This window comes from Theobroma cacao, chromosome 3, assembly GCF_000208745.1.
Source record: "Theobroma cacao cultivar B97-61/B2 chromosome 3, Criollo_cocoa_genome_V2, whole genome shotgun sequence".
Lineage (NCBI taxonomy): Eukaryota > Viridiplantae > Streptophyta > Magnoliopsida > Malvales > Malvaceae > Theobroma > Theobroma cacao.
The window spans coordinates 6,827,473-6,851,464 of NC_030852.1; the positions used below are offsets into that span (position 1 = coordinate 6,827,473).

Below are 23,992 nucleotides of genomic sequence, written 5' to 3' on the forward strand. Positions count from 1 at the left end.
CTACCTACCTACTATATATATATATATATATATATATATATATATAAGTTTTGTCTTAACTTCATTTTATTTGATTTGTTTGTTTTACTTCATTTATATATTAATTTTTTATATTGGATTTATTATGTTATATTTATTTAAAATTATTTAATTGTAATTTATAAGTATAATATATATTTTTTTATAATTGGGAGAAGGAGGATTCGAACCCTACTCTTTAAGCAGGAGATAATGCACCAACCAATGAATCAAATATTCGGGTACTTGTAAGTATAATATATAAAAGGTTAAATGCTCAAATAAACGTTTAGGCACTTTTTTTAATTAAGGGTCAAACATTTCAATTGTAACAATTAAAGGTCAAATATTTTCAATTTCTTACAATTAAGGATTGAGTTGATAGGTGGATGGAGTATGTATCACATGTAATAAAAAATCACGTTAAAAATATAATTGTTACACGTCATGTTCAAAAATGTAGTTGTTACACGTCATATTGAAGATTTAATTGTTACACACAAATTTAATTATTATATGACATGATGTAAAAACTGTTACACATCACTCCATAATTTGAACAGTTTTGATTTGATAAAAAAGACTTTTTGACAACACTATTCTTCCGTATCTTACCCTTCCAAGTCGGTGTCCACATCATGAGCGTGTCCTACACGCACTAGACACCTCTCACCTTCGTCCTTGATTGTAAAGAATCGAAAACATTTGATCCTTAATTGTTACAATTGAAACATTTGACTCTAAATTGACAAAAACTCCAAGATTTTGATCTCAAATTGAACATTTAATTTATCTAAAAAAGCCCCTAAACTATTCAAAAAAATTAAAATAAATTCTTATTCTTTTATTAAATTCAATTAAATCCTTATATTTTTATTTTATGTCAAATAATCGCTTTTAACGAATTGTTGATTAATTATTATTAGTCAAAATACTATTTATTATTTTATATCACATGGTACTATTATGACATGCTAATATATCATAACAAATAATGATGACATTTTTTACCGTATCAACATCATATGAGATAAAATGACGATTGACATTTGATTAGTGACAATATTTAATTAATCGTTAGTTATAAAAATCATTTTGATTCAAAATAAAAATACAACATAATAAAAACTTAATTTAAATTTTTCTTAAATAATTTACAAATCGTTTTCAAATATCATGCCTAAATTGTAATCCTCCTTTTCTGTCTTTTCTTGACAGCATGTTATGTGACAAGAAAAACAAGGCTATTTGTCTGCTTGCTTCTGTGTTTCCTAAATGCTTCAGACATAGGATATTCAGAAAACGAGATTAGCGTAATTCCTGAGACAAGGGGACCTCAGGGTTTCTGGGACTGGCTTTAGGACTTTAACATCCTCCTCGGTTTTAGGAAATTATTAAGGTTATGTATCGAGGTCAATAGATTTGCTACGTTGCCGTTTCTTAGTTGTGTGCCTGCACTCAGACTAATTCACGTACAAGTTTACCAACCTGAAGCTGGAGTTTCCACACCGATCCTGTTTTGCATCAATAAATAAACAAAGCCTGGATTAGATTAGCCAAGAACCAACCAGTCTAGGCATGGGCACCCAGTTCAAAAAGCAAGTTGGGGGAAATGTCATAAAACTAGAATATAATACTAGTATTTCCCCCAATGACAGGATAGATGCTGGCATCAAGAGACACTGTAAACATGTAGTTCCTAGCATTAATCATAGATCAAGATATTTTAGCTTACTTCTAACTCTCAAACACCCTCTTGAGGACACAATCTAATCAAGGTAGGACTTGATCTTATGCTATTTTACTTGCTACGATAAACCTTACTACAGCACTTCTTCTACAATGATACTATGATTGGTAATTAACTTTTTTTCATGAAGTTTCTGATACAGAAGATCCATCAGAGTTACAGTAGTATTACATTATTAAATTTGGGTAAAAAAACCTTAGCTCCAGCAGGTCATTTTTATTAATATATATGGTACAGATTTCCTACGATATTGCTCATGTCTTAACACTGTTGATATGTTCAAACATGCTTGTAAAAAGCAAGTAGAATTGGCCGGAGTCTACCTTCATTGATAGGCTAAACATCAGCCAGCATATTGGGCAATCTTCCTTTCAAGTAAACTTTTGTCAGCCCCTACAACCTTGTCGACTTCCTTTCCGTTTCTTACAAAGAAAAAGCTAGGAACACTGCTAATATTCCAGCAGCCAGCCACATCCCTTGCCTCATCTATATCAACTTTTAAGAACACTACTTTCACATATTTTGCAGCTAAGCTTGTATAAAGCGGAGAAATGAAGCGACAGGGACCACACCATGTTGCAGTGAAGTACAATATGACCAGGCGAGATGTTCTTGTAGCAGCATTCAACTTAGTTTCCAGCTCACCGGTGGAGTGAATGCCAATAACCTGCCCTGTTAATTTCAAAAAGCATATTAAGGTAACATACATGGATACTTGTCCTAGACCTACCACTAACATAATTCACATACACATAAAAGGAATGGTCCTAATAACTGTCCCATAAATTATTATGACCCAAAAGTCAAGAATTATCTCAAAGCAACTATTAACAGATCAACATGGATGTCATTCTACCAATTTAAAAGAAAAAATAAAAGCACGGCAACAAGAACTAGAAGAAAAAGTCTTCATTTATTTACACAAGACGAAGTATTTTGTGAGGATTTCTTGCTAATTCCACTCTGCACTCTACTCAAATTGTCCCCAAGGATTGATCTTGTTATTCTGAGAACTAAAAATTTTATTGAAACAGACATTCAAAGATCATTGTTCCTAGTTTCATATAGCAGGTGTGGTTAGGGATGATCATGTTAAAAACTCCATGCTGATTTAAATTCAATAATTAGTTCATTGTGTTTAGTAGGAATTTGATGATCCTATGTCACGGTGATTTGATCATTGTCTTGAGGGATGATCCAATTCTCATCATAAGGAGTGAGAAACATTTATCATCAAGGTGTAGTGATCTGTAAAATCAATTATGAACAAGTTTACCCTTTTTTTTTTTCGGTCACCAACAAGTTTACCTTTTAGTGTATGAATAAAAGAACTTCCTTTCAAAAATAAAAATAATCTTTACACAGGAAGTTTTTACCCTTCAAAAATTTTTTAGTAGCTAACTTAAAGGGTACTAAATATTTCTCCCCACAATTTTTTTTCTTTGGTCACGTGTATAATCCTTGTTTTGGTAGCAAATTCATTATTATTTTGAGAATTAAAATTTTATTTTCCCGTTCAAAGGTTTTTCATTTAATTTAAAAAGTTGAAGAGTTAGTTTATCAAATAGAAATATATTTTACCTTATCAGATAAATATATTTTTTATATTTGTTTACTGATTTGATCAATTATAATTTATTTGACAAATAGAATATTAGTATTTCACAAATTCTTATGCTAACAAAATATAAAAATGATTTATTTATTAACTTTTAGAACATAGTTATATTGTTGTTTCATACAAAATGATGTCTATGTTTTATATGATATCAAACATGGTGATCTCTAAACCTCAGTTATTAATGACTATCAAGTAAAATTAAACCGAACATGGTGTGATCTTAAACCACTAGTGATCACATTACAGTACTAATAAGATCACCCCTGTAGTTAGATCACCGTATGCAACGAAATGGCAAAGTTGAAAAAACTCATTTTACGATGTTTATAATGATGCAATTCAATAAGCAAGGTATTACACTCCTTTGACTCTTAAAAATGATAAATTTACGGATGCTTTGCAGGCTGTTGTTGGTTTTTCTTTTATTCTTTTATACACCACCTATTAAGGCAAAGGAAGTGGGGCTCATGACTTTGCAAAGAGTTATGCTGACTTAATTTTTTTGATAAGGAAACTTTAAAACAATCCTTCGAAAGATATCCCAAGTCTGGATATACAAGCTAGTGGCATTCATACTAAATTCTAATGTTTAAAGAATTAAATATAGCCATATTTGTCTAAAATTGACTTAATTAATAATGAACAGAAAAAAAAAATAAAGAGTAGAAAGTGTCAAACAGCAATCTAAATATGTGCACAAAAACTATCCTAGATGTTCCACTGGGAAGCTCAAGTTTTAGCCCTATTGGTTGCCCACAACAAACCTGATTAGTGCTGACCGCTTACTGTCTACGTAAAAGGAGATTCACATCCTATGTTGACAAGCACTTGCCCTGGATGGGACATACCTACAATACATTCTATAATAAGCACATTAATTCCCCCAATGGCAGCCAGATCCTTCACAATAAGTCCCTAAAAACTTCCGTCTTTTACTTTTGTGCTTAACATCTACCTTACTTTAAACTCAAAGAAGGTTTTTCATACATTGCAGTACCCAAATACTTTTGGATCCTCCTAATCTAGGTTTTTCTCTTCTTTGCCTTATTCTTTTTGCAGATAAAAGAGCTTATAATCCTTGCCATTGTGAAACCATCATAATCCATTAGAAAAAGCTGCAGTTTGGTTAAATGTTATTCAAAACAAGTTTAACCAAGTAAGCTAAATGATTTAGAACAGATATGGCGAAGTCTGCCTGCATAGGGTTTATGGTGGGCTAGGCAAGGGAATTAAAGACTTTAGGATATGAGCCTATGATGAGAAAGGGTTAGGGTATGATTCAACTAACATTGAATCTTCAAAGAGGGCCAAGAATGTGAAAATGTCCAGGAAAAGTTGGCAGAATTTCTTGGCAGCAGCTGAATTAGAAGAGAACAAGTTTACAGGTTCTCTTCTTCTGCTGTGAACAGTAAGCCGATGCACTGTAGAAGTCAAGAGGTAAAATGAAAAAAGAAGAGATGCCATTGTCAATCAGCAATCATAAATTTCCATAGAACTATCTCCAGTTTCAAGTCCTCTAGAAAATTCAACTCTAACAAGTCTAGCAAAAGGAGTGAAGTAGGCAAATATTACGTTGTACTTCTCCAGTAGGATTCTTGAAACCACTGGGCATAGGAACAAAACTCAATTATTATAAACCAAGGATTTTTTTTAAACCCTAAAAGCTCAACTAAACCCATAATGAAACCCAATGATCATTAAGTTAATGCTTTCTAGAAAACAGAAGATTATCAAAATAACCCTGGACACCAAAATTCAATTAACCTGATGCCTTAATGTCCAATTCATTACAAAGGGCATCTTCTTTGTTGATGAAAAACATATACTCTTAGCCACTTCTAAAGAGGAAAAGAACAATCTAACCAATCTATTGATGAGTTATTAAACATACTCATTTCAATCATAAGAGTGATGATTGTGGTTAACCAGAGGTAACTAAAGCAAAGACAAAACTTCACAGTATAAGCTTTTTCTATAAAGATTATAGTAATGAAATCTAAGGCCCTTCACTTGGGATTCCTAACAGAAACATAATAGCCTCTTCTAGATGCAAGAGTAGCCTTCTCAAAGATGCTTAGTTAGTCTCAGTTCATTAAAGATAACATTCTCTGTAAAGAATGCTACAGTAGAGGCAAAGTCCTATATAGATCATATACCACAAGAAAAATGAATGAGAGAAGAAAACAATATCCATACCATCTTTAAAAGCAGATAATGCTTCCTGATCCTGCACAAATTCAAAGATTAAGTTATAAGTTTCAGAATGAAGGCTATGACTCTTACATAAGACAGAAGTTAGCAATGGATGAGAGTATGTGCTGATAATAAAACTGTAGAGTTATTTGATTCGCATGGCCCCAACCCACCACATACAAAATGACACAAAAAAAATCAATTACAAGCTTCTCTTGTAATCATATCTAACAACACCAAAATGCACCATGCCCTTGATCAATGAATCAGCTTGTGCTGGGCATGTCTAAATGCACTAAAACACCCCACTTCTTGAACAGATGTCTAATTGCTTTTATATAGTAATCTTCCTAGATCAAGAAAATATAGCAGAAATTAGGAAAAGCACTAGGCTGAAGTGGTGGGTGCATCCTAAACTTTATTTTCATAAGATGTTCATTGTACTTAATCATAATGAACCTATGGCAAAGTTGATGCACACAGAAAAGAGTGAAAAGTCTTGTGCCATATAATTACATAATCATATTAATTAATTCCACTTACTTGTGCTTCAGCTTTCTGCTGTTGCCTCTGACGTTCAGTCCTTTTTAATTCCCTTTCTTTCCTCAAGCGGTCATATTTCCTGCGATGCTCTTCAATTTTGTGTGCATTAGGTTCCACCTGCAAATTAAGTGCATTACAGTAAAAAAAACAAAACAAAAAAGCATTTGCAGAGGAATATTAGTCAAAGGGTAGAAAAATTACCTTTTTGAGTACTGAACCAATCTCCTCGTCATAATCTAGCTTTGATGCTACATGCAGATCACTAGCTGCTTCTTCCCATCGGCCTAGCATGGCCCTTGCCATCCCTCGAACTTTATATCCTTTTGCTGAGTCAGGATTGATCTAACATAAAAAGTAAAGAACTTCAGGTCATCACCATCATGCTGAACAAAAATATAATAAAAATCTAGAGACTCCTTAATCTGATACCTCTAAAGCTGCATCAGCATCAAGGATTGCAGCATTTGGTTTGCTCAATTTAATGAAAACACTAGCTGAAAACAAGTATTTCAGACTTTCAAGAGAATAATCCAGTAGTGAGAAAAAAAAACAGAAAAAAGTAAATTAAGGATAATTTATGCTGTAAATGAAATTACCTCTAGTTGCGTATAATATTGCGTAAGTGGGATTTAACATGATAGCTTCTGTTAGATAATTAACCGCTTCATCCAGCTTACCTGAGGGGGAGAAAAACAGAGAATTCAGAAAGAAATGATCAACAAAACGTCAATTCAAAAGGCTAGTCATCACAAACAATGACACCATGCCTTCAGATATTGCATCACTAGCTTTTAATTTTTCACTTTGCGCAGCATCCCGCATATCCTCTGTAACTTCAACTGAAGGGTCTCCCATCTGAACCAAAAGATGCAACATTTACTAGTTTAGTGTAAAAGTCTATCACAGGTCCACCAAACAGAAGAATACATCAAACATAAATGAAATCATATATTTCCTAGGCTCACGCACCATTTGTGGAGGATCATTGTCAGGTTCCACCACACCGGTGTTATCTAACTCAACATCAGACTCAACAATATCATCATCTTCTTCATATGAAAAATTGGGGTCTTTGGAATCAGAGTGTTGCCCGGGCTCTGCCATGTTAACACCACCTTTATCCTGCAAATTGGCTTAAAAGATGAAGCTAATAAACCAAATATACTTACTTTCCACCACCATCCCTCCAGAAAACCTTAGCCTAGTTTGGCATATAATTTTCTAATATCTTCTCTTAAAATCATAGAAATAGCAAGACCGTAATGAAAAAGAGAAACACTCCGTCTCCAAGAAGTGGAGCAATCAGACAAGAAATTTACTTAAAACACTAGCTTGATTGAAAAGAAACAAACCCAGTTCACCGCCAAGCTCCACCAACTAAAAAAAATCTCGCAATTCTTAGATAAAGAAAACAAACAGCAAAAAGGAATCAAGAATTGAAGCTTTTGTAAATAAATCGAATCTCACCGTTTGTGGGTCGGGTGGAATTCGAGCTCCCAGACTGCAAAAACCAGAAATGAAAACACATATCGACTCCCCATAAAAGAATCAGAAAAGCTTTAACAAAAAGCTAAGAAAGAGATTACCTTTGGAGGTAGGATTTGAAGAAGGAAAGAGATGGGTTGTGGACAATTGAAGGGTTTGATTTGCACTGATCAACGAATAGCTTTAGTTCTGCTAACTTTGACGCATCCATCACCATAGCCTTCAAAATTTCAAATACATATTATTATACCTCTATTTTTTTTTTCTCTCCTTTTTCTACTACAGAATTGAATCTGGAAAGCAAGTGAAGACTCTCCGTGGTGAGTGGGGGACCTACTTGTTCTTTTTGATCAAACTGAAACCGGTGATATGATTGATGTTTTGCTGATCTAAAAGGCTCACGGAACTACCGATGGAGCTGAGCGTACATCATCATCCTTATTCCTTCTGCCTTCGAATCTAATTCGCGGGAAATCGCATGTAATCCTTTTCGAATTAACTCCAAATTTAACAATTATTTTTACATAATACTATTTACAATAAATTTTTATTTTTTTATTATTTTTAATCAAATTTTTATATTTTTATTTTATATTCAATATTCTCTTATCTTAAGTCAAAATATCATATATCATTTTATATTTATATTAATAATGATAAAATATTATATTATTATTCGTTATGATATGTCAGCAAGTTACATGACATACAATAACAAATAATATTTTAAATAACAAAATTTAATCATTATTAGTTATAAAAACTTATTTGATTTAAAAAAAATATAAAACTTAATTAAACATAAAAAATATAAAAATCTATTTGAATTTTTTTAAAATTGTTTTACGAACTATTTTAGATTTTTTTTTTATTTTTGAAAGTATTATAATATCATCTTTTTACATGTTTGGGTATAATTAAAAAATTGTTTATCAAAATACTCTTATATTTTTATTTTATATTCAATATACTCTTATCTTAAGTCAAAATATCATATATCATTTTATACTTATATTAATAAAGATAAAATATTATATGATAATATTATCATATTATATTATTATTCGTTATGATATGTCAGCAAGTTACATGACATACAATAACAAATAATATTTTAAATAACAAGATTTAATCAATTATAAGTCATAAGAACTTATTTGATTAAAAAAATATAAAACTTAATTAAACATAAAAAATATAAAAATCTATTTGAATTTTTTTAAAATTGTTTTACGAACTATTTTAGATTTTTTTTTTATTTTTGAAAGTATTATAATATCATCTTTTTACATGTTTGGGTATAATTAAAAAATTATATATCAAAATACTCTTATATTTTTATTTTATATTCAATATACTCTTATCTTAAGTCAAAATATCATATATCATTTTATACTTATATTAATAAAGATAAAATATTATATGATAATATTATCATATTATATTATTATTCGTTATGATATGTCAGCAAGTTACATGACATACAATAACAAATAATATTTTAAATAACAAGATTTAATCAATTATAAGTCATAAGAACTTATTTGATTAAAAAAAATATAAAACTTAATTAAACATAAAAAATATAAAAATCTATTTGAATTTTTTTAAAATTGTTTTATGAACTATTTTAGATTTTTTTTTTTTTTTTAAAGGATTATAATATCATCTTTTTACATGTTTGGGTATAATTAAAAAATTAATTTAATATAAGAAAACAAATAGAATATATTTTAAATTTAATTCAATATATATAATCTGAATTTAAAAAAGATTGCACACTTGAGTGATAAGGGCAAGAAGTGCATAGCTGTCATTCATTTGTTGCTTTGGATGATTAGAATTTGGAAATGCTTCTTGTTTGGTAGAAGACAAGAAATTGTGGGCATCATAGTGCATGCAATGAATGGATTATAGTTGCCCACTTTAATCCACATGCATTTGGCACTATCTTTCCAAAAAATTAAAAAGGATTACAGTTGTCCACTACAGAATATGCATAATATCCTAAGGCCTTAGGTTTTTTATTTTGGTTATATTAAAGTATAATATTTAAAAAATTATTAAATTATTTTAAAAAATTTAAATGAGATTTTATTTTTTTATTACGTTTAATCAATTTTTTTCATTTTTGATTTGAACTAAATAAATTTTTATAACTAATAATTAATTAACTGTTGTTAGTCAAAATGTCATATATCATTTATATTATGTAACATTAATATAGCATGTTTGGGAGGACCCACCTTAAGGATAGTGGTGTCACATGACACTACTCACTTAGCAAAAATTCTTGCTTTTTATACAACTTTATAGATATTTATTAAGTTTTATATAGTTAATAATACTAATGAACCTACTAATTTTTTTACAATTTTGTCAGAAATGGAATCAAAGATTCCAAGACAAAGTAAATTTATTAAAAAGTAATTTATATATTAATATTTAAATATTAAGTGAAAAGATAATTTTTTTTTTATAATTTAAGATTTTATTATACTCTTGAGACTTGCAGTGACACTTCATCTTCTTAATTCTTGGTTGCATTTTTCACTCTCTCTATCCAAATATTCAAATCTTACATGAGTGACGAGTGGACGAATGATTATTTGATGATATATATTGAAAAAGATGTATTCGATAATATTTCTATTGATATTATCATGTATTATTTTCAAAATATGAAAAGTCATCGTAAACAATTATAGATATTTAAAATATTTTTACTTGCATTAAATGAATGTACATTATTTGAATTTAATGTTAAAACTTTTAGTCTATGAATTTTAACATATTTATATTTTTAATTATTATTATTATTTTAATTATAACACCATTAAAAAAATTTTTGAATCCACCATTGATATCATGCTGATGTGTAGATGAACATGATGCTTTTTCAACTTTTAAAAAATATTTGTAGGTTGCATAACCTTATCATGGCTTGTAAGCCATGGATGTTGATTTTACGAACAATATGTGGTATGGCTTTTAAAATGTCGATGTTGATTTTGGGAATAATGCTTGGTATGGCTTTTCGAAACCATGAGTGTTAAATATTTTTAGATATATTATCTAAAATTTTTTTTAAATTATTTTAAAAAAATTAAATAAAATACTTATATTTTTATTTTTAATTAAATAAGTCATTATACTTTTATTTTTTATCAAATAAATACTTATGACTCATAATTGACTTAATTAATATATCACATATAAATTTTTTATGTAACATAACGTTGTATGTTGACAAGTCATAATAGTTGACGTTATGTGAATAGAAAATAAAAAATGATATTTTGATTAATGATAATTAATTAATTATTAATTATAAAATTTTATTTAATTAAAAAATATAAATAAAAATATTTAATTAGATATAATAAAAGAATAAAAAGTTATATAAATTTTTTAAATAATTTACAGAATTTTTTAAACATTGAAATTGACATTATCCTAAAATTATCCCCAAAAGGAAAGATGCAGAATGGATCGCTGAATAGTGATGGTTTGAGGACTTTGTTGTCCTTAATTATCTTTATCTTCACCTCGTGAGTTACCACTTTCAATGCTATTGCCTGCCTTTGACAAACAAGAAAACCAAAGATTCTTTAAAGCATTCATAATGAAAGCGCCCTGCACCTTGTTCGACGTTATATTTACGAAAATTAATTAAACATTTGACAACCATTTAACTGATATTAGATAAAAGGAATACCACAAAAATTAATTTTTATTTTAATTTCGTCAAAGGAAAAACACCCTTGAGCCACGTGGCGTTTCGTGATTAGATCTTCAGAGTTGATTGGCCATTTCCCCAGCGTCGCCTCACCTGACGGATAAGGCCCCAAAGGCAATGTCCAATAAAGAATCTTCTCCACCGTAACTTTTATTTTTCCTCGCGAAACGTTCAATCATACACAAAAAGCTCACGTTCAACGAGATAAATTTCCATAAATAAATAAATAAAAAAATAAAAATGATCAGGTGCCTCGCCACGTGTCACCCGCCACCCCCCACCAATCTCACAGTTCGGTGAGGCACGTGGTCACAAACAGGCAACAGCCGGTTCTAGACCGGACCATCCAGTAAAACCCCCCGAAAAGAAGAAGGAATCTTTTTTATTTTAATTTATTAAAAAATAAAAAAAAATCCGACGGTCCACATCTCACATGTGATTTTAAAGTTAAAAATCAGGCCTTATTACCTCCTTTATATTTCATTTCATATTTGTTGTAGTATGATTTTTCCTTCCTTGTCTTGTCTTCCATTCTTTCTCTGCTCTTGGAAGCTAAGCATTGTCCTTGGTGGGTTAAGATAGAGAGAGCTTTTCATTCGTCTTCGGATTTGCCTTTTACGTTATATTTGACCTGTACAAGATCAATATTATCCTTTTGGTTTGGAGATATGGAGAGAGATTTTATGGGTTTGGGTTCAAAGCATGCTCCAGTTACTGTCAAAGAGGAGGCCTGTGAAGGGCCTAAGGATTCAGGTATTGTTTCGTTTTCTCTTTCGTTTTCCAATATCATCCGTTATTAATCAATAAAATAAGTAAATATGCAATAAAATTTGGTGTCTCTGACTGAAACTTCATAAAATCTTCTTGTCTGGGTTCTTTTATGTTTGAATATACCTTTTCTTATCAAGTTTATAACTTATTTGGATGAAAGTAACTTGAGAGTTGAAACTGTTTAGTTGCCTGTCGAGCTAAGCTACGTGTATTTAGTAATTAGTTTTCTTCATATATATATATATATATATATTTCTTTTCAATTTTTTTGAGTGATTATATTTTCTTGATGTGCTCAGTTTTCTTGGAAACCAAACAAGGGGAGGGATAAGGGGGGTTAGGAAACGTTTTGCTCCAACAGGAAAACCCACGAGTAAAATTCCTTTACGGTTTAAGTAAACAAGAAACAGCAAGAAAACCCACGAGTAAAATTCCTTTACGGTTTAAGTAAACAAGAAACAGCAAAGAGCCTCGTGGTACAACGTTTGTAAATATAAGGTACAATCACTTTACAGCAGTCCCAGGATACCTTTAATAAGGTTGACGTGGACATATACTGTTAAAAACGGGTGATCAATAAGGCGTTGAAAATAATTGCTTTTAGTAATTCCTTTCTTAGTTTAGTGGTAAATGCTAACATGGGCTGCTTCTGATCAGTCAAGTCAGATGGAGCAGTGCGTGGGGGTTTGCTTTACGGTTGAAGAGTTTGTTGTAGTAACACATGAACCTTTTGTCCGTCTAGCCGAAGCTTGTCCTTTTCCCAAAAACCAAAAGATTAAAAGAATAGAAATCCGAAGAAAAGAAAGAAGAAAAGGATATCTTGGGTGTATCTCTTTGCTCGGCTAAGACTTACAAAATTTAGTTGTTGAATAAGTTAATGTGCCATGTTGAGTTGCCATGATACCCTTTTTGTTATACATAATTCTTCTCTTAACTTTTATATATATATTTAATTTTAAATGGTGTTTTGAGTAGTTGTGCCTGGCTTGGTACGAGATGATTTGAGATAAAAATATGTAGCTAGCTTGGAAAAAGAAGAGATTTATTTGATAAAATATAACGGATAACATGGTTGCGTGTGAATAAAATAACATGAATGGGTACAATGTGATTAAAGAATGATCTTATCAGGGGATTAAATAATCATGCATCTTAACTTTTGTTAAATGTGGCATTTTGAAAGGTAGTGCCTGGTGACATGTGCTTTGGACATCTATGACGGGAATACTCATTAAAGAAGTATTTGTTTACAATGTGATGAATAATATATTCCAAAGTTGATGGCTGCTTATCACGGGGCATGTGCCTTAGATGTTCTGACCAATGGTTTTTTAAGTATTTAGAGGGTGTAATTCTCTTTTCCTATTTGGAAAATGGTATAATAAAAAAACGAAGTGAATTGGATGCTTTATGATAAGATGAATGGTGGTTTTGGTTTCATATATCAATGTCATATTTTTAAATGTCAATAAGTGCTTTCTTTCTACTTTCAATTGTTGTCAGGGACACCCTTTGAGAATATGTCTTTTTTCAATTTCTTTCAATATAGTTACCATTCAAGAACATGAACATTATGTTTTCCAGTATGGTTTAAATCTTTTGATCTTCTTGACTCAAAAGATTAACCAATTCCTACATAGTTTTAAGTTTTGAGGTATTTAGAAAATTTTATAGATGAAGTTTGTATCTCTGTTTCCTTTCCATGTTTCGGTTTCTTTTTCTTTTTCTTTTGTTGCTTTCCTTGCAATTGAGTTGAAGTTCACTCAGCGATAATAATGAGAATGCAACTAATCAGGCATAATTTTCCATTCCTTTTGGTTCTGCAGTATTCTTAAGGGGTTCAGGGATGCAGTTGTCTTTCTCAAACAAGGTATCTGCCATTCCTCAGTTCCTGTCTTTCAAGGCTGCTCAAGAAGATAGGCTGAGGAAGACTGCTCATGATCCTCTAGTGTCATCTGGATTTATGGCTAAACCAACTGCTGATTCTAACCCGAGACCATATTCTGGCTTGACCCAGGTTTGTTAATTGCAGTCATGAATTTCTTGGTTTTTAATTTCTTATATTTCAGAATTTTATTTCATGTTTGGAAAAGTAGAGGTTAGCCTTCAGAGGAAGTTTGAGATTTTATTATGCCCATATTTTGTTATTTTAGATCTCCAAAGTTCAATATGCAGGAATTTTGGACCCGATTGCCTTATACTGTCATTGCAGGTTTAATGATTTTTCCTCACCTTTTTTCCCCTCCTATGACTTACAGAAACAACGGGGAAACCACTACACAGTGACAACATTTGGTCTGCAACAGTTTGATGGACACCAACCCCACTGTTCTCAGGAAGTGAGGTTATTTCCTGTCTCCAGCCAGCCGAATCAAACAATTGCAGTTTCTATGAGCACTCCTCTTCTCCAGTCCCATCTTGTTTCCACTGGACAGAATACAATTGGTAATACAGTAACCCCACAACCTTTTGCAGGAGTCCCAATCATGGCTCCCCCTGTATCTGTTGTTCCTCCATCAAGTTCCATTATTGGTACAACTGAGCTTAGGTATCAAAACTTCGACAATTTTTTCTAAATTTCATTTTAGTGAATATCTATAATATATGATGAACTAAACTATCAGTCTAAATATATAGTTGGGATGATCAGGTGATACTGAATTTCTCTTGTAGGAATGCTGCCAAATCTTCTCAGGCACCATCTCAGTTGACTATCTTTTATGCTGGTTCTGTGTGTGTGTATGATGATGTGTCTCCTGAGAAGGTTACTTATTGTTTCAGCCTTTTTGATTTATACAATTGACACCATTAACTTTAGGTGGGATTCTTTTCGTTTCTTAGTTCCTTGCTTCCATATCCAGGCCCAGGCTATTATGTTATTGGCTGGAAATGGGTCTTCTGCAGCTCAGAGTAAATCGACTCCCGTGACTCAAGCACAGGCACCTATGCCACGACCTTGTGCTGCTGATGGTTTTGTTGGAAACAATAGCTCTACCATGTCACCATGCTCAGGCTTTCCAGGTCCTATTTCTGTAACCTCCCATGTCAGTTTACAGCCAGGTGAAGGATCTAGTGGCACCAATGATCTAACAGCTGCCACACGAGTTGTAGCTATAACATCTTCTAATAATCAACCAGAGCGTCCCAGAGTGGTTAATTCAGTAGGATCTGCTGCAACAAGTCTAATTCCAGCAGGTTTTAAACTCTTTTTTTTGGGTAGTATTTTCCGGTATCTAATGTATTTTTCTCTTAACTCTTTTTATTGTTGATTTTGTATACTCTGCGTTGCTTTTCTGTCTCATGTGCAGTAGCTGTGCCTCAGGCTCGTAAAGCATCCTTGGCTCGATTTTTAGAGAAGCGTAAAGAAAGGTATTTGCATGTTTTCTCAATTTGGTGACAATTATTTGAATGTCTATAGAAATACTACTCAGTCCTGTTAACGAGTTGACCTTAAATTTAAGTATTAGGTATTGGGAAGTCATAGTTTAATATTGATATTGTCAAAGTCAAAAGTTTAGGATCTGTGGCTTTGAAAACAGTGAAAGTTGGGCTGAAGCACTTGGATGGTACTATCATCCCTAGTAAGTGAGGTGATTCTAAGTTTTATGTGTAACGTATTAAACTGTCCAATCCTGCTGGAATTAGATTTGACATAGGTATATTTTTAATACACGTAGCACCAATTTTCGTTTAAGACCCCTTTTGAATTTTCAGTGATGATTGCTGCATTATAGAAATTGTAATTGTTCTGTCATATGCTATAAGAATTAGAATGGGGTTACTTGTTCTCTGGGCTATTTTAGTGCTATCCTCATTCCTCACTATGATGCTTGCTTTTGGAGAATTTGTACTCTGGCTACCGTTGGATGTATTTTAACTATTTTCTTCTTTGTCAGTATCAAATAATATTAAATGCCCTCTGAAATATGTGAAGGGACTTATTATGTACTGTTCGACAAATTAAAAAAGTCGATATTAAAAATGTAACTGCTGAATTTTTAGTATATAAGAAACTATTTCGTATGTTGTTGAAGATTAGGTGTTGGATATGTAGCTATGGAGTTGAGTATTGAATATTTGTGATGCATTGGGAATCTGAGTTTCTCAGTCTTACACATTTCTGGTTTACATCCAGGGTAACAAGCACCTCTCCATACAATATCAGCAAGAAATCGCCTGGATCTGATGATATAAGTTTCTCCGTGACTTCTGCTGGATCCAGTCCTCGACCAGCCGTCAACTAGGGGTGGAGGTCATTGGACTGTGTCACTACTATAGATATGTAAGAGGTCTTTTGTCGACATTTATTTTTGCTGGTAATTATATAGAACTCAATTCTTTTAGTGTCAAAAGTTAGTTCACTTTATTAGATATATGTTTTCAGTTTTCTTTTTTCCCAAAAACATTACAAACACCATGTAACTGATTGTCTGCTTTGCCAGTTGATTGTAAAAGCATATCATCTCTACTCCAAAAAGCATTAATTTTGTATTAAACATGTTGTAGCAGAGACTTACAGAAGCCGAACTTGATGTGCTTTTAGCTTTAGAAGCATGTGGATGCTTTCTTTTTAGCCTTTGGAAGCATGCGGAGGCTTTCTTGCTGTATTGGCATAAAGTTTGGGCTTTCAGGGTACCTGCTTGACGGGGCCCAACTCCCTGCAGTTCATCCATTACTAACTACTGTTTAAGTAATTTTATTCATTTCAAATTGAATATTTATTTTTCGAATTAAATTTTACTTATTTTGATCATAATTTTTTATCTAATATCATGTGGAATTCAAAAATTATTTTTTTAGAATTTCAAATATTCATAAATTTATACTTTTTTTTTAAATTAAATATTCACTTTTGAAAACTGAGTTAAAGAGATTAAAGTCGAACTAAAACACATAACATGTCAAGATTTTAATTAATTCATTTATTGACCTTTAAATTTGGATTCGAAATCTTAAGTTTTGATTTTTTTTCTCTACAAGTCAAATCCAATTACAAGCTTTACAATAGATTTAACCATTGTACGAAGATGAACGAAAGCTTTATGTTAATTAAAATTAAAATGCATAAATTGAATCAATTTTAAGCCAAATTTGAAGACCTAAATCCTTGAGTATAAAATCCTAACATTGTAGTGCCTAATTTGATGAAATCTGTCCGATTAGTAAAGCATTATGGCCTTCATAACAATCTGAACTTATCAAGAAACAATAATCCCAAAGTAATTTAATAAGAATTACTTAAAATCAAGTTGTAATTGGTTTCAAATTATTGATACCCATGGCTTTTGAAAAATGTCAATTTTCTCAAACATGATTTCATTCAATTGCATAGATATAATACAATCAAATAATTATATGCTCGTTAATATATCATCAATTAAGCCAGCTAAAAATTTAACTGCACTATTCATAAGAAAATTATTAATTTTAATGGTGTAAATATACAAATTCAAAACTAAATAACATCTTAACATGTAGTCATGATTGATGTAATTAATATATAATTTTTTAGGTTTTTAAATCTTAACTAGACTTTGATATCAATTGTTAAATTTTATGTATAATTCATTTATACCAATTCAAGATCTACCATAGTAAGGATTTAAAATACAAAAACATACTTTATTCTTAATCCATGATTTTGAGGGCGAAAATAATACTGATCAAAGAATTTAGTGCACTAGGATTTTTCTCATCCTTGATCAATTAATTCTTCAATGAGTGAGAATTTTAATGTTTTTGTGAACAGAAGAAGAGACCTAACTTTACTTTTGTATAGTGAATCTTTAGTCCTACTCATTCTAACATTTACAATTTCTTATAGAGACCTCCTAAACTCACATATGAAATTAGAGATCTAACCCACTTTATTATATTATTTTATGAACTATAATATTTGTCTTTTTGGCACTACCAAATTAACTTACTTAATTTTAATAAAATATATAATTTAATTTTTTTAAAATTTAATAATATAAACTTTGGATTGTGAGTTGCCAAGAATCTTTTGCAAATCTCCACAAGATTTGTTGGTGATGAGGAAATAGAAGTTAAAAGACTCAACTAAGAGCTATTTGGTTAACTATCTTTGATTCTAATAATTAGTTACAAAAGGCTAGCAACAATGATGGTAGAGCAAATTCACAAACATGGAGCAATTAAGGAAAATCACTCGTATACAATTTCGAGAAAACTCACCTTTCTATTAACTCCCTCATTTGCCACAATATCAGTTTCATCGTTCCGTTCACTCATTACATGAACTACCTTTCAGCTTGTCACTTTTTTCTTTAATACTTCCTAAATCTCCATGGGATACAGCATGGTTCATTAACCTATTTTACAGCATTTCATAAATCACATTCAAGCACAAGACGATTGTTTACAATCCAAACATAATCAGAAAAGAACACATAAGCTTTCCTAATAGCTAACATTTTCGTCCAACTAAAATCACTAGTATTAATGGATTTAAAAAAAAGATTCTTTTCAAAAATACCCTTCATACACAAAGTGTTTTTAAAAATAACGCTCTCCATAATTTTAATTGTTTTTAGTTAAGAGAAATTAATTTTGATTAAAATTACCCTTCATGAAGCTGACCCATATGTTTAGGTCCACGCTTTAAACCGATCCATATCTTTTGAGCTTTCCTTACTAAACCACTCATCTTCGGAGCATTCCTCGCTAGGAAAAAAAACCTTTGAGCGTTTTGAACATCTTGGAGTGGTTTTTGATACACAAAGAAAAACCTTTGAGCATTTTAAGCATTCTTCACCCGATAGGCATATTCGTTGATTATTTTGTTAAATGGAATATGGTGTGTTGTTTAAAGTTGTTGATTTTGGTAGTTTTGGTGGTTTTTGGGTCAAACGTTTATAGGTCATGTGTGACTGGTTAATAAGGTATGCATGACTAGTTTTAGGCATTAGGGTTAGGGGTTTTAAGCATTGCGTGATTGGTTAATAGAGTATTGCTTGACTGATTTTTAAGCATTACGTGATTGGTTGATAAGGCATTGCGTAACTAGTGTTTAGGGCATTGCATGACTGGTATGTAGGCATTGCATGATCGATTTTTAGGTATTGCGTGACTAGTTTTTAGGGTATTACATCATTGGTTTTTGGGGCATTACGTGACTGGTTTTTAAGCATTGCGTGACTAGTTTTAGGCATTGCATGATTGGTTGATAGGCATTGCATTACTTAGGCATTATGTGACTGGTTGATAAGGCATTGCATGACTGGTTTGTATGGCATCGCGTTACTAGTTTTTAGGTATTGTTTGACTACTTAATAGAGTATCGAGTGATTGGTTTTAGGGTATTTCGTAACTAGCATGTAGGCATTGCGTGACTGATTTGTAAGCATTACGTGATTGATTTTTAGGGCATTGCTTGAATATTAAAGTTTGTTGTTTTTTGCTCAACTTTAATGCTTGTATTATGTATCTATTTTGTTACTTAATAAGTCATGTTTCACACATGCTTCATTTATTTTCTTTTATGTATGCAAAGGTAGTAAAAACTAGTTCTTGTTTTTTAATCTTCCTTGATCATGTTTGCTAAATGGCTATGTTATCTGTTTTTTATTGCATATAGCTAGAACAGAGCAGGGATACCTTGAAGCTTTGCTTCATGTTCCAAGGGACAAGTGGGGCTTCAACAATGGCATTAACATCCATTGTAAATGGACGTAACTACATGTCATACGCTAGGCGCTATGGAAAAAAATGAGTTGGTGGTAGTGAAGAGAATGTGCTTTGAGAAGCTGATGGATGAAGAATCAGAAAAGAGCTTATTCTGCACCAGTCTCGTGCACAACCTATTGCTGTGCAAAATCGATGAACTCGTGCCATTGAAGGTGAGTTATGGTTTACCAAAGGCAATACCAAGGCGTGTTTCTCCAAATGTGAGGCCTGCTTAGTGATAGGATTGAAGTTTGGCCCCATGCCGGATGTTATCTAATGTCTTTACAAGGTCATCCTTGGAGGAATTCACCAGAGATACTAAGGAGTGGAAAACCAAGTGAAGCTCCAAGATGTCTTAGATAGAGTTGAGAGAGGCTAGTTTGATCAAGACAAAGACACAACAAAGATAGCCCTACTCTTGATCGCGAATAATATTTTATGCGAACACAACTACAAAAGATCGATGATCATGGCTATTGTTGCTGGTTGAGAACATCGACAAGTGAAATGTGTTCCCATGGGGTACCTTTGTGTGGAGTTTGATCGTAGACTACATATTGAGAGGTTTCCAAGTTCCCTAGTGGGGACGTCTTAGAAGAAACACTACCACTTATACGGATTTGTATGGGCACTACATTCGTTTGGATGCAATAAAGTCCCCATTGCATGAGGATCATATGCATCCCCTAATAGCACTGATTCCCTTTATATTCCACAAGTCCGGTTACTTTGATAGAGCGCTCTGTCGTAGAACATGACCTTGGATACGGATGAGCTAGCAATTAAATTGTTCAACCCCAGAACAAGAAAATAGAAACAGTTGTGGGGACTAGGTAATCATTGCAATGGAATGGCTGATCGATATGTGTGACATGACACTGAGGAAGGATGCCATTAAAGAGCTTAGGAAAATATATGCACTAGAGATTTTTGCTAACAGTATTGAGATAGATTCATCACAACATGCAAAGTAACTTTGTTTATTTTTTCGATTCAGACTTAAGTTTGTAAAGTAATTCTGTTTATTATTGCTCCAAACCATTGAGTTATAAACTTTTGAATTACGTATAGCTTTACAATTATGGAAATCATATATTTTGTAAATAGATTACACAATTTACAATCCAGAACTAAGCATGAGTATAGCATAACGATATTGCTTGACTGGTTAATTAGGCATTATGTAAGTGGTTGATAAGGCATTGTGTGACAGTTTTTTAAGCATTGTGTGATTGGATATTAGGCATTGTGTGACTAGTTATTAAGTATTGTGTGACTTAGGCATTGCGTGACTAGTTTTAAGGCATTTTAGGCATTGAGTGACCCCACATCCTACCTTGCATTGCATGACCTCACATCCAGCATTGAATTGTATTGAACGTTATTTACTTGCAATTGAAGGCTTTTCAACACTTAAATTAAATGTTTGTTGACTTGAATCATCAACATAATAAGCAAAATCATAAAAAAGAAATTGAGAAATTGGCAATTTCTTCCCATATTAAGTGAAGCAAATTGACAAAAGCTTATAATGGTATTCCTCCCATCAACATTCTCATCCTCTATTCTAAAATTAATCATTTCTATCAAAAGTTAGCTTCCCCAAGAAACAAAAGAGAATGATTTTTCTTGAAAATAATGGAAATATATAACAACATGCTTTCTTCTTTTTTTTTTCTCATTTTCTTTTATAGTTTAGGAATTAATTACCATATGCTTTTATCAATAGGAAGGCCATGTCACTTGACAATTCATGCTTTTATCAATGGCAAAGGGTTTTATAATTTCAGAATGCATGTCATTGATCATATTAAGCATTAATGAGACATAAGGAAACTAATTAACAAATGTGTACTAAAAAGTAATTAACAATGATGTTAGACGTTTAATTTGTCAATGACAATGGACCATACATACTAGGATAAACATCAAGTTCATAGATGATGATCAAAATATCATAACAGGAGCATTCTAGCTCCAGTAATTAATCAGCATACAAATCATGGTATACGTGATACACTTTATTCGGAGAAGCCTTTGTCTTCATCTACGAGACCCTATACAATCTTAAAGTTTGTCATTCACCTTGGATAGATGTTGTTTGTGTGCCCTGGTTGTCTACAAGTTGAACATGTTTTCGGTTGTCATCGTCGTTGAGGCACCGACTGACTAGAAGATGGTGTCGAATTTGTTGATGGAGCTATAAATGGCGTTGGGCAATTTTGTCTATTATGATTGTAGCTCTTGCATTGTGAACATCTCCATTGTTGATTACTTTCCCTAGTCGATGGAATCTTTCTCCTTTCAAGTCTTCTTTCTTGACCTTTCTAAGGTGGTGGCAAAACGACAATTTGTTTCATATCAGGGGGGTTTTTCAGTCACTGGGATGCCCAACTGAAACGAATGGGATCAACATAACCTTCCATCTAATATCAAGCCTTGTAATAGTTTGAGCAGAATTCAATAGCTATACGTTTGCACTTACTGTAAAGACAATGAACTCAAAGTTAAGGAACAATATAAAAGTTCAATTCATTTACAAAGCAATAAGAAACATGGATATTCATACCTTATTACTGCCATGGCATGGCTGTAGGGGAGTAGATCAATCTGGAACTCCCCACATGAACACGTCTTGGTGGACAAGTATTCTCACTTATAACTTGGAACTCTATTTGATTGATTGCTTGTGCAGAAAAGTGACATGCTTTATTGAATCGTGTGTTCAACAGATCGGTAGCCCAAGGGCTGAGGGGTATGGTCAAATTAAGAGCCTCTTTGTGTCTTTCATGGAACCAACGTTGGAACATGCCTCTAATACACTTGATCAAGACGGTGATTAGCATTTTTCTTACCTGACTCAGACATGAGTTAATACACTCCGCAATGTTGGATGTCATGAGTTTGTAGCGCTTTACTAGTGATGGTGAACGTGCCCATCTTTTAGAGCGTAATTTCATAAAGTGGTCATAAGCATCCTTGCAAATCTATTTCAGTTACTTCATATGTCTATTGAAATCGGCTACCCTGTAACAATTGGTTGCAAGGGTGAAAATCGTTGCAACGTCTTTGTGCTTGAACCTATTTTTTTACATTTTTTCCCAAATGGTAATCACATAAACTATGGTGCATGTCGTGGTACACTTTTTCAACTAAGTTCTTAATGCCAATATGCTAATTAAAAATGAACATTGCATTTTTAGGACAACTAATCGCACAATGCAATTGGGTAAGAAACTACAACCATGACTTTTCATCTTCAACGTGGCCAATGCCAAATGTAATTAGATATATCTGCTCGTTCGTGTATTTGCAAATGACAACAAATAAAATACCCTTGATTTGCCTTTCAGATGTGTGGCATTAATAGCAACTACAAGCCGCATTATAGCACTGAACCCCCAAATACATGCCTCGTATGCCTAGAAACAATATTAGAATTGTGGTGCCTAATCGATAGCCACAACTGTCATTGTATCGAGATTTTCACATTCCAACAAATGAAAATACCAACGTAGCAGTTGAAATGACTCCTCCGAAGGACGAAAAACAAGACTCTTTGCATAGTCCTTTGCTTGCCAGGCTTTACCATAAAAACATTGCAATCTCCACTTATGATTCATCTCTTCCATTATTTCCTTAGGTGTCAATGGTGTCACATTATTTTCTTGCAACCTGGGGGACAAAAGTTCGCCAATTAACCTTGCATCGTTGTTCAGTATCCACCTTGCAAACCATCAATAGTACCCTTATGTACCTTGTGGAACATGTGAACTTGCTAATAATGTCCGTTAGGCAACTTTGTTGCATGCACAACAAACTTGCATGCCTTGTATTTACATGTAACCTCAAAACGAGCATGACATGACTTTTTCATTCTAATCTTAAAATGCTTTTTTAGTGCCAACATGTTCAAAACTTATCTCAATTTGGCCTTAGAGTGAAACACTTTTCCTCGAGATAAGTGGTCATAGGTTGATTTAGACTTCTCGGTGGCAACTGTTTGGAAGGATATCATATCTATGCTCAAAATAATCCATTGATGAGATACCCTTGCATTTACCTTTTCCTTATCATTGTAATCGGGCGAACGAATCTCTTTGTCACCAGTGATAGGGTTGTTGTAAATAAGGTCATCGCATTGAACTTTTTCTAAAACAACAATTGTGGCATGTTTTGTACC

At 32.4% G+C, this 23,992-nt stretch overlaps 2 protein-coding genes across 4 annotated transcripts; one reads left to right on the top strand and one right to left on the bottom strand.

Moving 5' to 3' along the window:
• LOC18604384 (TPR repeat-containing thioredoxin TDX) lies at positions 1,127–8,044 on the bottom strand. Its single transcript, XM_018118387.1, has 11 exons — positions 7,712–8,044; positions 7,593–7,626; positions 7,095–7,247; positions 6,893–6,980; positions 6,722–6,802; positions 6,555–6,619; positions 6,327–6,467; positions 6,126–6,242; positions 5,586–5,616; positions 2,092–2,440; positions 1,127–1,532 (listed from the first exon to the last, which is right to left on the bottom strand). Exons 1-10 carry the CDS (start codon positions 7,825–7,827, stop codon positions 2,112–2,114), a joined length of 1,155 nt encoding a protein of 384 aa, XP_017973876.1. The 5' UTR covers positions 7,828–8,044; the 3' UTR covers positions 1,127–1,532; positions 2,092–2,111.
• On the top strand, positions 11,840–16,799 carry LOC18604385 (protein TIFY 6B). 3 transcript variants are annotated; one of them, XM_007036832.2, is made up of 8 exons: positions 11,840–12,102; positions 13,947–14,137; positions 14,379–14,668; positions 14,794–14,884; positions 14,982–15,315; positions 15,429–15,489; positions 16,256–16,402; positions 16,630–16,799. In XM_007036832.2, the coding sequence occupies exons 1-7, from the start codon at positions 12,018–12,020 to the stop codon at positions 16,362–16,364; spliced, it is 1,161 nt and encodes a 386-aa protein (XP_007036894.2). In that variant the 5' UTR covers positions 11,840–12,017; the 3' UTR covers positions 16,365–16,402; positions 16,630–16,799. The 3 variants fall into 3 exon arrangements, with proteins under 3 accessions (XP_007036894.2, XP_017974061.1, XP_017974060.1); XM_018118572.1 differs by having other exon boundaries at positions 16,627–16,645; XM_018118571.1 differs by lacking the exon at positions 16,630–16,799 and having other exon boundaries at positions 16,256–16,616.